Here is a 14,408-nt window from a genome sequence, read left to right on the forward strand (position 1 = left end):
TAAACATATAATACACAGTACATATAATATTATACGTTATATAATATATATATTGTTATATAAAGTAAATATATATAAATGTAAATATATTTACATTTCTAACATTTCAGTTCTATTTTCGCAAGAAAGATCTCATGTTTGCATCTTGAATTGAGAAACCATGGGTTCTAGTGGGGGTTCAAGTATTTTTATAAACTTACTTGAGCTTTTTGCTTAAGAAGTATTGTAGGTTGTTTTTCAGGATCCTGAATAGAAATTATTTCATTGACTTTTTCAAGAGATTCATAGAAATTTGTTATTTGTTTCTCCAGTTCTTCCAGTGGAGACAGCAGATGCTGACTTTCATATAGCAGGGCACAGGAATATTCCTTAACCTTTGGTCATTGTAAAGAAAAATAATTGTTAAAAAAAGTAATAAAATTCAATAAACAGTAGCTTCATTTACATGTAATTTATATAGTTGGTAACTGTCTCTTTTAAGATCAATCCCAGCACTGCATTACTTTAAAAATAAATAAATAAATAAAATAAAATAAAATAAATTTAAAGATGGTGGTCTTGAGGTAAGAAGTAATATTTTCTCTTCCATTAATTCACTCCATTGTTACTACAGACATTAATTTGCTCAAACGCATATCCCTGAGTGTTTTTTTGTTTGTTTCTTTCTTTCTTCTTGTGCAGCTTACTGGCTACTAGTTCAGCAGTCAACACCATGTACAGTAGAAAAATGTATTCTGCAACCTTGCTTATCTGCTCTTTAATCCTTGTCAGAGTTGCAAGTATTTCATGTACTTCCTCTTGGGAAACTTCTTTTGTAACAAGTTGTGCTGTTCTTGTGACCGTTTTGTACTGAGCTTCCATGGCAGGCAATTTCTGTTTAATATTCTGTAACAAATGTTTCAAGAAAATTTTCAACAATAGCATTCATGGGAGATACAAGCATATTACCAAGTGATGTGAGATATACATTCCAATTTTTGTCCTGGCTGAATTGTGAGGCTTGAATCATAATTCAAATGCATGCAAACTGTGCGAAAGGGTATCAAATCAGTTCACCTGGATGTGATTTGAAACTAAACAGAAATAAATATCCAGATGGACAGTGTTCTGGAAATGTATTCTAGAAATACCACTCATAGAACACAAGGATTTAGATTCGCCATAGGAGAAACTATACAAAAGTAACACTAGTGAAGAAGAGTAATAATGGAAACGCATACTAATATATTTTTGTGCTTTATCCTCAGAATTAAATAGTTACACACCTTTCTTTTATAAAAGGAAAAGAAAAGAATGGAATGAAGACTTACTTCTAAGTCTTGTACAAACATCTTGACATCTAGGAAGGAAACTTCTACAGGTGCTGAGAATTTTCTATTGCTTTCATCAACAAAGGCTGTCAAACTGGCAACACCATCCAGGTATTCCTTCTGCATTTTGTCTAGTTCATCTGCTCGAGCATACTAAAGAAATGTAAAGTAAAAAGAAAGAAAGAAAGAAAGAAACTTATCCAAAGGACATACGTGGCTACTAAATAATTACTTGAGAAAATTAGCATGTTTTCTAAGCAGTTTGATAGAAAAATTGCATTCAATAGAATATAAAGTAATGGAAAATATTCTAAGGGTTTGATTTATTTTCAGCAATGCTGATGCTAAGGAGAACTTTCAAACTAGAGTTCAGCCTTTTTTTTTTTTTTTTAAGGTTTGGATTTTTCCAAGAACTCCAAACTCTCATTGGTTTCTAACCTAGAATTAATTTCTTATTACCTACAGTGCCAATTTTGAAAGTTCAGCAACAAGAAATAATACAAAAAGCCTAGAAAAGCTGAGAAAGAAGGGAAAGTCCAGTAAAAACTGCTGACTGGAAGGAGGGAGAACAAGGAAGAAAGCATTCTATAATGGAAGTGCAGACAGGCTATGCTTTCACATGTGAAAGACATAAGACAAGAAACACATTTCTCTAGGCATTACACTTCCACAAAGAATCACCCTAAATATTATTAACAAATAAAACTCGAGAACATTCTAGTTTGGAAAAGTTACAATAAAAAATCTGTGCACTTTTCCATTTAACTTGACTGCAATGGAACTAATCATGCCAATTTAAAAAGGAGATTCAACATCTTCAAACAGGCAATTGCCAATTGAAAGCTGCTGAAAGGGAAAAATACCATTAGATATATATTGATAATAAGCAAAAATATTTTCTATTGTGTTTATAAGGTGTGAAACATTTGTGCATAATTTTATCCTCTCTTGTGCCTTTTAATAAGAACATAAAAACAACATTTATTTTCCAAACAGTTGAATCTCTTTTATGAGACAGATTTGTATTTTTAGTTTTAGTTTTTAAATTTGCTATATCTACCTCCTGGTTCATGAGATGGAACTAATGTCTGACTGATTTGGGGAAAACATTTAGCTAACTAATTTGCATTGCACCTGCTTATGGTTGTAGTACAGTAATTGAACACAACTTCCATTAAAGGGTAATAAAAACATGCACTTTCAACATTTTCCCTACTTAGTTTTACAGACCTTGCAATAACAATGGGTATGTAAAACCAATCATTTTCTTAAAAGAAAGTAGAAGTTATGCATGAATAACAATCACTGTATTATGATAGTAAAGACAAAAATACAGGCTACACCAGCTGAAAATGTCTAAAAATAAAAACAACATTTTTTTATAACCCAAAAGATAAACAAGACAAATGCCCCAATCGCAGTAAACTACTGACAGGGTTTAATTTCATATTTAAATAATTATGAAAAGTTAGGCACATTAGTAAGCTGTTGTATAGTCCTACTAGTGGGGCAAATCTGTCTTGCTGGCATGGAAATTACAAAGTAAACATTTAAATGTAACAACTGCAAAACCACATACTTGTTTAACTTGCATAAACAACTCTCTCCATCTTCCATTTAGTAGCAGAAGTTGCTGTTTAAGGTCTCTAGAAATGGCCTCATCACATGTTTCAATCAGAAAATTACCAGCATCATTCATGGCTGTATGCTGTTGGATCCAATGAGGTAAGTGCCGGAAAAAATCCTGAAGAAAAAACAAAAGCAAAATTCTTACACCTTTGCAAATAACATTTACCTTAAAACAATAAACTAAACATTAGCCACCCATTAATGGTTTGATAAAACATTTTGAACAATCATTCTCTAAAACACTTTTTATTGGATATGACGTAATAGAATTTTGAACTCTTTGAAGACAGCCTACTATATTAAAAATTGCTACTAGTTTACTCGTCGCTCATTTTACTGTGGCGAGTAGCTTCAGTTGAACTAATGAAACTCCTTCTTAAGAGTATTTGGTCAGTAACTAAAAACACTGTTAGAATAAAATTTCTGATCTGAGAAAACTGATTCTTCACTACTGCTTCCTCTTATCTCAGAGAAAGTGAGAGGTTAAGTGAAAAGGGTAGCTGTGACTGATTTCTTTCCCCCATCCTACTAAGACAGCCTAAATAGCCCACCCATTGTCCATCTTGTAGGAGGGTACACATACATAAATTGGCAGGGAAGGCAAAGACCAACCTTCCTTCCTTCTCCCCTTCCTTTTTGCTCTGCAAGAGAATGGGCTGTTATCTAAGTTATCTAAGGATGGGAGTTACTTAAGACAGGTATCTCCAGGCACTATGGTCATAGCTAAACATTACTTGATCACTGTCCCATGATTATCCATATTATTTAACATGTTCTCTCATATGGCTTTGGCTTCTGCCAGCTGCTCTTCTCCCAAACAGTATGCAATTCATTGGAGAGCACAGGGCAAGTGCTGTTCCAAATAGCCTGAAACAAAGAGGACACTTTCTTTACGTGGAGAAATAAGAGTAGCGACAAGGTTGCAAGCTGAACCATGCCACTTGGTCCTCAAGACCAAGGAAGAGGCACTGACTCATTTTATTACTGGCTCTCAATCTAGAATTCCAAGACTGCTTATCTGATAGTGACAGTGCTATGCTATCCCTTGCTTAGGGGCAGATGTCAAAAAGCCCTGTCCAACTGTAATGCCAGTCATCTCAAGTTTCAGAGCTACATTTCTTGTCAGAATGTATCCACATGTGAAAACACTTCTGATACAATTACATTTTTGATACAACCAAAGAGAAAATTTTAAATGGATATATACTGCTTAAAATTGTTGAAGAAAGAGTAGAACAACAAAGTGTTTTAAATCCTCAAAGGTGAGATCAATAAAGAGTACAGATACTCTGTACTGCTGTATAAGTGAATAATCATCATTCTTTAGTAAGCTAAACGTGCAGTTTGAATCTTCTATATGTTGCAGAGCACAGCCTTTGCTTTGTGCATAGACTGTCCTTTGTGAGCACAGCCAAAACTAATTAAATCTACCGAATCTGGCACTGTCCAGTTCTCCTTATTAGGAGACAGGAAAACTGTCCTGGTCAGCCTTATTAGAGGTCAAGAAGGAATGAGAAGATGTAGCAAACTACTCAAGTCCTTGAACCTATCAGTGAATCCACTAAAAAGTTCCAGCCTGAACCTCTCTACAACTAGTAGAGTCTACAGTCTACAACTTCCTCGTAAGGGGGTGTCGAGAGGCAGGAGACCTTTTCTCCATTAAAACTAGCGACAGGACCTGCGGGAACGGGGTTAAGCTGAGGCAGGGGAAGTTTAGGCTTGATATCAGGAGGAAGTTCTTCACAGAGAGAGTGGTTGCACACTGGAACAGGCTCCCCAGGGAAGTGGTCACTGCACCGAGCCTGACTGAATTTAAGAAGAGATTGGACTGTGCGCTTAGTCACATGGTCTGAACTTTTGGGTAGACCTGTGCGGTGTCAAGAGTTGGACTTGATGATCCTTAAGGGTCCCTTCCAACTCAGGATATTCTATGATTCTATGACTCTCTCTCATAATGATATTTTTAAAGACAACCTAAAGAAATGCAAAAGGATATAATATATCTAATAATTTACAAAATAGATAGATATAGATGGCATTAATTCTTACCTTTTTAGAAGGTTCAGGCTGATTAAGCATTTTTTCAGCATCTTCCAACCAGGCTTGCAGACCTGCCACAGTGCTGCTGTATCTGTCCCAATTAGCAATTACTTCTTCCAACATGCTTCTTACACTTCTCACTTCTACTGAGAGGTTCCTCCACTGTGCTGTTGTTTCATTCATGAATTTCATCACATTCTCAACTTCTTCCACTGACATGCAGAAATGAAATCAATTATTTAAGTTTATTATTAAGCTTTTGTGAAGCTTAATTTTATTCTACGTTTATCCATTCTCATCAGGGAATTATATTTTGCTAAAACTGCTGTTTCAGAAGGCTTATACACATATGCTCAGTTGATAGCCCAAATTTTAGTACAAAATTATTACTGAAAAATGAGCCATGTGAATTAAAGACAGAGGAAAGTACATAAAATTAGTGCCATATTTGCATAGAAACACTGCATATTCAGTGTGATGTTCATTTCTAATCTGTAGTAAAAGAAATAGAGAGAAAATTAATTTAAAAATAAAGTAGTAGAGATGTGTAATGTAAAAACAAATTATGTCTGTATACAAAACTACTGAATGAACTGGAACTTCCTTCTACTGACTTTAAAACAAAATGCTACTATTTTTTTTGCTTTATTTACTTTTTACTTTTTAATATTTTCTACACTGCAAGAAAGATATGTGTCCTTATTCCAGAAGGGAAAAAAAAAAAAAAAAGACATATGAAAAAGAATCCATATAAATCCTGAGACCTCACAGAATACACAGAATTTGCTACTTGATTTTTACTACTACTGAGTAAATCTATTAATTTTTATTCTTTGCAAGAATATCCTGTCAGTAAAATTTGAGTATCACCATCAATTTTAAATTTCACAACAAAGGTGTCCATTTTCTCTGCAAATATACTAACCATTTTAATAACTGCAACAATCTTCCACAGATGTTACTGTGTTATTATCTCAGCAGAGACTGAGTGATACCTAAGTTGAACATTGCCCTCATACATTCTCACTGAACCAAGCAGAGCTGTTCAGAAATTACAGGAGGTACTGGTTCAATCAGCTACACAGTTTTCTCATGTACACCCATACTTGAGCTATCATTTGGGCTCCCCTTATACCTTTTCACAATTGATGAAAAATCTTAAATCAGGGGATACTTTTGCTACTGTGACAACTTTGAGATCAGCTCTCTGGCTGTGTTTTTCTAGTAAATGAAGTCTTTCCAGTGAGTGTTCCCAGGCACCAGAATGTGATTTTCCCTACTGATAATTGGTTCTCTGGCACACTACTAGGCTCAGATCACCAATATTCAAAGAATCTGTAAATTAGGATGGACCATGGACGTCTCCCAGTAGGAAGTCTGAACATGACAATGCCGATCTGGACATTCAGAAAGCTGGAAAGCAGGAGGGCAGGCTACTGTCTACCAGCTGGCCTCATGCTAGAGAAAACGCAAAATTGCTACAAGAGGCTGTAGCCTCTCCAGTGGACTGCAGCCACTATACAGCTCTATGCACTGAAGAAACAAATAGTAGGCTATATTTTTATAAGATATTTATGTTTGAAGAGATTAAAATGGCATCCCCACAACAACAACAGAAACATAGGCATTTACCTGAGCCATTTGCTTTGGCGTACACTTCAGCTGCTCTTTTCAAGATCTGGTATGTAACTTCATATTGCTCAAAGAACTTACTATTTTCAATAACAGACTGAAAGGAAAAAAAATGCAGAGAAAATAAAGATAGATATTAAAAATATGTTCCATGAAATCACACCAGGACAGCAATGACATCTCTTAACTTCATTATTCTTCTATTCATTTATAAAATAGTATATAAATTTCATCTTTTAAAATTAATGGTACAGCACAGTATCTGCTCAAACTTCAGTTTATTAACTTTGCATATGGAAAAAGTATTTAATATGTTCTTTGTTAATCTGCTAGTTGATCACTTGCTGAAAGTCTTAGCATATGTTACATTGAATACTTCACTCAGAGGATGGTGAGGCACCAGAACAGGTTACCCAGAGAGTCTGAGGACGCCCCATCCCTGGAGGTGTTCAAGACCTGGTTAGATGAGGCCCTGAGCTATCTGATCTTCTGATCATTATCATCTATCTGATCTTCTGCCTATAGCTGATCTTCTGCCTATAGCAGGGGGGTTGGAACTAGATGGTCTTTGACGACCATCCAACCCAAGCCTTTCTATATATTCTATGAATATACAGAAAGTGAACAGATAAACATTATGTTTATTTGTTGTGGAATCATTTTAATTAATAATTTTAATTAATAAAAATTTCCTCCCTATAAGAAGGTAACTAGATTTGATTTTTGTAGTAAAGCATTAAAAATGGTTACTGTATTAGTCCTTTACAGAAAGACAGATTTCAGTTCAAGAGTTGAAATACATTTGACTGATCCTTCAGTTTTCTTTTACCTTCTTTGGAAATGGTACAAATATAGTTAAGGAAATATATATATGTTTCCAAAGTGAAAAAATAAAATAATTGCAAATCACTTTTCCAAAGTGAAAAATGGTCCTTTTCCTTTGTGAGTGGTGTTTCCAATATATAATGTGCTACAGTGCAATTAATAATTTATATGGAAATATTTTGGTCACAAAATTATGCCTCTTCATTTCTGCCAAATGGCTTTTTTTTTTTTTAATGTATTTCAGAAATGTCTCTTTATTTAAATGCTCTGTATAATTATATACCTATATTGTGCAAATGTATCTTTTGATACAAAGATATATTGTATCTTGCATTACTTTTTATAAGGATTTTACATTGCCTTACCTTACATTACTGTACTTATCTCGAGTTTTTGAGTGATTCTATAACCTATACTACCTGCTGTGTCTCTAGTTACAGATCTACACATTAAGGCAAACACATCTCTAATATCTGTATACAAGTTTTGGAATGTCAAAATAGACAAACTTCTATGTGTACTACTATAATTTTGGTAATACCAGGTCTCAAATGGGGCCTAAGTTTCAATGATCAATGAAAAAATTTCCAAGGTCAATGTACTTTGAAGAGAAGAATCAGACCTTGTATTCATCAGTCCACATAATATAAATATGATAAACTGTTTTAAAAATGAACCCACCAGACAAAATATATCTAAAAATCTTCTATTTAAAACCCTTTTACAGTTGCTATGTCAAATCACCACAGTTATCTAGCAGGTAGTTTTAAAATGTGTCTATAACCAAGGAAACTAGAAGTCAAGAACAGACGTATTTTTACTCTACTTTTATATATATATGTATATATATATATATATATACATATAAATCTGTCAAATATAAGGAATTGCATGCTTTACCACAAATTATTTGACAAATTCCTGAATTTTCACTTTTGTTAAATCCATATACACAGACATTTTAACCTGAACTAAAAGCTATTCTTCATATGAGAAAGTAAAGGGAGATACAAAATTATTTATGTAATACTAATCACAAGAACAATTACAAACATACTTAAAAAATAAATTGGCATTTTGCCAAGTAATAACTTCTCCCATCTGACAAGAGCGCTTAAAGAAAATATGTAGCTTTTCCCAAATCCATACAGCATCTGGTGCTACAAACATTCTAATAAAACTATGCCAAAAAATAGTGCAATGGGTTAAAGTCCACAAATAGCTGTATCCAGTATTTCCACTGCAGCTGACACTTTGGTACAATATATTCTTCAAGTTGATGGCGTAGAGTCTATTCGGAACTTTACTTCCGGTATACGACACAGGTGAAAAGAAGATGGGTTAAATGTACACTTTTATTTTTATCTTACAGAACATAAATATTTTCCAGGTATATGTTATATCTAAATCCTAAAAATGCATGCTCCTAGAATGCCAACATTGCTCAGTCTGCTGTGACAGACAACATACTTATTTCTTGATTGTCTACTAACATAGTCACTGAAGGCACTGACTATGGCCTTCCTAATTAAGATTCCTAAGATCAAAGACTAATACTCAGCTTTTGCTCCTAGAAACTTGCTCTCAGTTAAGCCAAAGCAAATAATCTTTTCCCATCATAGGACACTTAGAAGCAAACAGAACTGAAGGCTACCAGGAATGAAGCTGAACTCTATTTTCTTGTCCCAGTTTCCTCATTTTGATGTGACAGTTTCATAAATGATGCAAGGAAGCATTTTCTTTTCCCTATTGACTAACTAAGAGCTAGTTGTCTGAAAGCACAGGAATAATTGAGCTAATCACAAAATAACATACAAAATCACCACTTAATAATTTTTTTAAAGCTAAAAATAAGAAAGTGATATAAAATAATAATCCAAAAGTTAAGCTATCCACTTCCTCATTATTTCCCTTGACACCCTTTAGCAGTCTTTGAGACAACTTTACAAAGCATACATATGGACAATTAACACCTAGCTCTTGCACATCATTCTAGCAAACTGTGTTATTGTAAATGGTCATCTGAATATTTTACTGCTTTTCTAAAAGCAAGGGTTAGCCCCTGATTTTTTTGTGTCTCTAACTGCTAAAGCTTAAACTTAGGGAAAAGTATGAATAGCCTTCAGTTCTCACATTGTGAGAGGAAATTTAAATTTGAAGTTTGTTTCCAATACAATAAAAACTGGCAGGCTATGTGGGCACCAGTAACTTTCTCTACAGTATCGTGGCTCTGAAAGTTTCTATAACTGCATGAATTATTTCCAAACTGAATTTTCCTGTGCAAATTTCCTCATACGTATTAGACATAAGGGGAAAAATATTTATTCCAGACCTGCTTTTGAAAGAATCCCTCATACTCTAATGTAGAAGTGCGAGTGGTGGCACCATCTTACCAGCCATTTGGTAATGCAAATTAATTTGTAACAAAGGGATCACATCAATGAGCACTTGCAAGTCAATAGCCTCTGTTTCTTAACATGATATATGAATGATGCAGAGCTGGAGCTATTTCTTTCCAGAACAGAAATCAAGTAATGGGTTTAATATACTAATGTAGAGCAGAAGTGGAAAAACTGTTCCTTGAAAGAATAAAATGGCTCTGCTACCGGTATAATACATTCAACAAATACAGAGACAAATTATTATTTCTTCCACATTTGGAGGACACTAAGAATAATTGTAATGTGAAGGACTTCACTCCAAGAACCTCCTCAACGCTGCACTAAATTCATATGTAGGCACAATGAAGTGCATCTATGCTGTTGTAAAATTAGATGAAATTAAGTTCTCTTAAATTTTTATTTAAAAAAAAAAAAAATATAGGATTTGGAAGTTCCTGATATGCTTGGTAAGCTGGATGGTCAGACAGCAGTTGGGACATTATTTCTGGTTTTGAGATGATGTAAAATGCCTGATTTTTATTTTTAGTACTTTGATTAAGGCTCCTCCAGGGGATGAGAGATACACATCTGAAAAGATATTCATATAAATGCAGTCAAAGTTGATGACTGGTACGTCTCGTTTCTTTTTTTTTTTTTTTAAAATAATAGTTATTATTATTAAATTCAAGAAATCTTTGGTGAAAATATTTCAAATATAATAACAAAAAGAAGACAACCCCAACTTACAATATAATTTTGAAGTAGTAGTTCCACTGATTCTCGCCTTCCATATTTGATAATCCATGATTTTAGCTTTGATTCTGCAAGGACTAAGAGTGACAGTAGACGGTACTTCAGTTCCAGAAACTCCATTTTCAACAGATGGAGCTCAGATGAGGAGACAACAAAATTAAACCTGGAAAATGAATCATACTGTAGTAAAACACATCAATAATATTCTTCTTCTTTCAGGACATACTGAAAGCTTCACTTACAGTTCAGATATTTTTCACCTAATTCAGAATCTACTAACATTTAATTATATATGATGATCATTCTGATAGCTGCTTTTGAATAGCAAATGAATTATAATCATATTCATTCATAGAAATCATCAGTTTACATTTATTACTAAGTTTTGCAAAGTAATTTATTCTTTTTTCTTACATTCATCCTGATTGCTGTTACATAACATTTCTTCCAGGGGAAAGTAATAACAGGATCAATTTTTTTATATATATATATATATATATATATATATATATTCCCTTTTAAAACACTTAGATTCTGTTAATTCTCATCAGTCATCAATGTACCAAGCTTTTCAGCATTTTATTTTTTTTTATATACTAAGAGGGTTTTCCCTTCCAATTTTTTCATGCTTGCCACTAAGAAACATAATTAGACAGCAGTTTTTACATGAACAGGTTAAAAAGCAAACAGGTCTCCTTTATTTCACAGAGGGTTTTCATTTCAGATTGAAAGCCTTACCTGTCTGCCATATCTTCTAATTGGTCAGGTGGAACAGGTACTCCATTAACAGACCTGGCCCTGTGGATCTCATGGAATGTCTTTTTGTGACCTTCTATATTTTTCAGTAGATCCTGTTTTTAAGGAGAGCAAGATTGAGAGTGAGAGAAGAAGGGGTGGAGGGGAAGAGGGAGAGAGGGAGAAAGAAGGCTCACAGTAGGCTATCTAATAAGCACAATTTGAAGCCTGCACCGATGACTCAATGTAGTTAACTATTTGATCATGCTTTCACATTTGCATGCAAGGTTATGCCTACCATAAAAGCATTTACATCAGCTTGAACATTTACATTGGAAACACCCTTATTAAATGCTCTGTTAAAGCTATGTCTAACAATTCAGGAAGATTTTAAAACAGAGAATATACTGCAATGATTTAACAAAACAAGAACTCTCAACTGCATTAAATAATGCCTGAAAAGCACCACGAAAATACACTAATACCAATACTCTATGATCCTGCTAAATTTACTGTTTACATCTTTATAGCAGATACTAACCTTTATTAAGCATGATTCAAATATTCAGCAACTAATCTACTCCTCTATATACCGGCTGAAGATCCAGAGCTCCTTATGTAAGTACATATTCAGTATTTAGTCAACTTCTCACTCTCTCAGCATCAAAGGATTTCAGGATTGTTCTCTCTATATTACACAAATGAATGCAGAATGTGGTACCCAACCAGTATTCCTGTGATAAGGATTGTACCAGCAAAAACCTTACAGCAGAGCACATTTCAACTGTAACTAAGCAACACCGCTTCAAACCGTTTCCTGGAGATTACATATTAAAATGAATGACTGGCAGTAGTCTTTGAAGAGATACCAGAACAATAACACGTAAAGTCCCCAGTGGCTGAGAGGACACAAAGCAGTGGATATTTTTCTGCAAACAGGCAGCTCTTGGCACAAACTGCTCAGAAGCCTATTAGCAAAAGCTAATCGTAAAAAGTTGCCCCCTTCTCTCTCGTGGGAACAAAGTGCAGGCTTGTGTATTGATCCTATCTACTTGCTCAGATCACCAAATGGTCCCATAATTCCCATCACTCCATCTATGTTTTCACCGTTTTTCACTTCAGTCAAAACTTCATTGTGAAACAAAGTGAATCAGACTTTCAGATGCAGGTGATGTACTGATTTTACCATGTGGAAAACTCCACTGAGGCTATCCTGTAGCTAACATACTTTCATGTAGAGGACTGACTTGGAACATGCATCTCATCTACCTGCATTGGAGACCTTGCCAATCCCAAGAGGGATGCCCCTAACATGCACTCATAAGTGAAAATAAAACCCATCTCTTTCATCCAAATTCAACTGGAAGTTGAATTTGGATGAAAGAGATGGGTTTTCTTTTTTATTTTACACATCAAGAGAAATCCTGCTTTGCAAAATGACCCACAACATAGGATCATTAAAGTTGGAAAAGATCTTCAAGATCATCTGGTACAACCATCAGTCTACCACCAATATCACCCATTAAACCATGTCCCTAAGGTTCAACCTTTGCTTGAACACCCCCATGGGCCAGTGACGCCACCACTTCCCTTGGCAACCCATTCCTATGCCCGACTACTCTTTCTGAGAAGAAATAAACTTAAACACTTGCATAATTCCTTGAAGGTTTGTCTAAGTAAGCTGATACTTTTTGTATTAGCTTCCAAATGGCTATAAGCCACAGAGTTCACTAAAATAAGCAATGTCAGATGAGCGAGAGATATAGAGAAGGTAACGTTATCTGAACAAAGGCATAACAAACAAAACCCTAAAACTTCCTAAAGAACAGTGACTGAAAAAAAAAAGTAAAAAAAAAAAAAGTATTTCTGGTACTATTCAGTAGCACACCAGGATTCAACAATATAAATTTGAGTGATAAAAAACACCAGGAACTGATGTAATTATACATGCTTATGTTGAAGTTTTCCCCATCTCACTCTCATGGGAAAAGTCCCCTGAAACAGACTAATCTAAATTGTTTGTTTTTTTTTCTTTTTTTTCATTTGTTTTTGAGTAGAAATCCCCCACCACAGTATTTCTGATGCAAAGAAAATAGGTTAGTACACTTTTTTTTTTTCTATTTCTTATGAATGTATCAAAATAAGGTTATAATATTCACATGCAAACAAACAATAACAAAAAAAAACATTTTCTTTTCTTTTTTTTTTTTGGATGAAAATCAATTTTTATGAATCCTGAAATATTTTATGTCAAAAATAAAGCTAATGAAATGTAACCTTATGAAAGACTAGACTTTGAAAGATAACAATTATCTTTCTCGTAATTTTTAATATTGTTTTGGTAAGATTTATTAGCTAAAACTAAAATTAGTACAGGTGACACTGTTTTAATAAAGAATAATTGGGAGATCCAAAAACTGTCAAAACTGTTCCAAGATATCCATGAAATTTGTCAGCTTTTCATTATGTAGCTTTACTTTTCTTAAAACAGTGGATTTTTTTTACAGAAAAAAACCTCCACAGCCATAAAAATGAAAACAATATCCAAACACAATAAAACTAGAAAATAATATTGAGAAAATAATATTGAAGAAAATATATGAAACAATACAGCCTTACTGCCACAAGTGCAGCCTTTCTCTACACCATTTTTTTCCTTTCTCCTTTATATTTGCTACTTCAATTTTTCATCGTCTCCAATATTTTATTTCTATACTTTTCTCATCTGTATTACATAAAAGCACTGACAAACCTCACAGTTTTGATTTTAAATGACAACAAGGACTCAGCAAAAATAGTAGCAATGATATTCACATTTATCTGGTAAATTTCCTCTTTACCACAGCAGAGGGGACTTCTCATGTCATTTGTCATTACTACACAATGAAAATTCATTTCATTATTTTTTTCCCCAAGTCTCAGCTATATATTCATGAACCATCAGCACATTTAGTAGCTGCATTTAGTTTGCTGTATTTCTTCTTTTTCACCTACTGAGTTCACATTCGTTGAACAATGCGTCCAACTTAGGAGTTCTGTATGGAGTTTTCTCCAACAGCACTGCTAGAGTAGGAAACAGTTAAAATACTAATACCCAGTATTT

The 14,408-nt window shown here is 34.0% G+C and overlaps 1 protein-coding gene across 2 annotated transcripts in view; it reads right to left on the reverse strand.

Annotated features, from left to right (window-relative positions):
• Positions 1–14,408, reverse strand: part of SYNE1 (spectrin repeat containing nuclear envelope protein 1) — a 308,749-nt gene that overhangs the window by 210,940 nt on the left and 83,401 nt on the right. For both annotated transcript variants that reach the window (XM_038177603.2, XM_038177600.2), the window contains 8 exons: positions 11,309–11,421; positions 10,565–10,733; positions 6,612–6,708; positions 4,989–5,191; positions 2,890–3,054; positions 1,311–1,463; positions 742–885; positions 201–374 (listed from right to left, as the gene is read on the reverse strand). In XM_038177603.2, coding sequence (XP_038033531.2) covers positions 201–374; positions 742–885; positions 1,311–1,463; positions 2,890–3,054; positions 4,989–5,191; positions 6,612–6,708; positions 10,565–10,733; positions 11,309–11,421 — 1,218 coding nt within the window. The remainder of the gene's footprint in view (positions 1–200; positions 375–741; positions 886–1,310; positions 1,464–2,889; positions 3,055–4,988; positions 5,192–6,611; positions 6,709–10,564; positions 10,734–11,308; positions 11,422–14,408) is intronic.

This window comes from Anas platyrhynchos, chromosome 3 (assembly GCF_047663525.1).
Source record: "Anas platyrhynchos isolate ZD024472 breed Pekin duck chromosome 3, IASCAAS_PekinDuck_T2T, whole genome shotgun sequence".
In the NCBI taxonomy this organism is placed as follows: domain Eukaryota; kingdom Metazoa; phylum Chordata; class Aves; order Anseriformes; family Anatidae; genus Anas; species Anas platyrhynchos.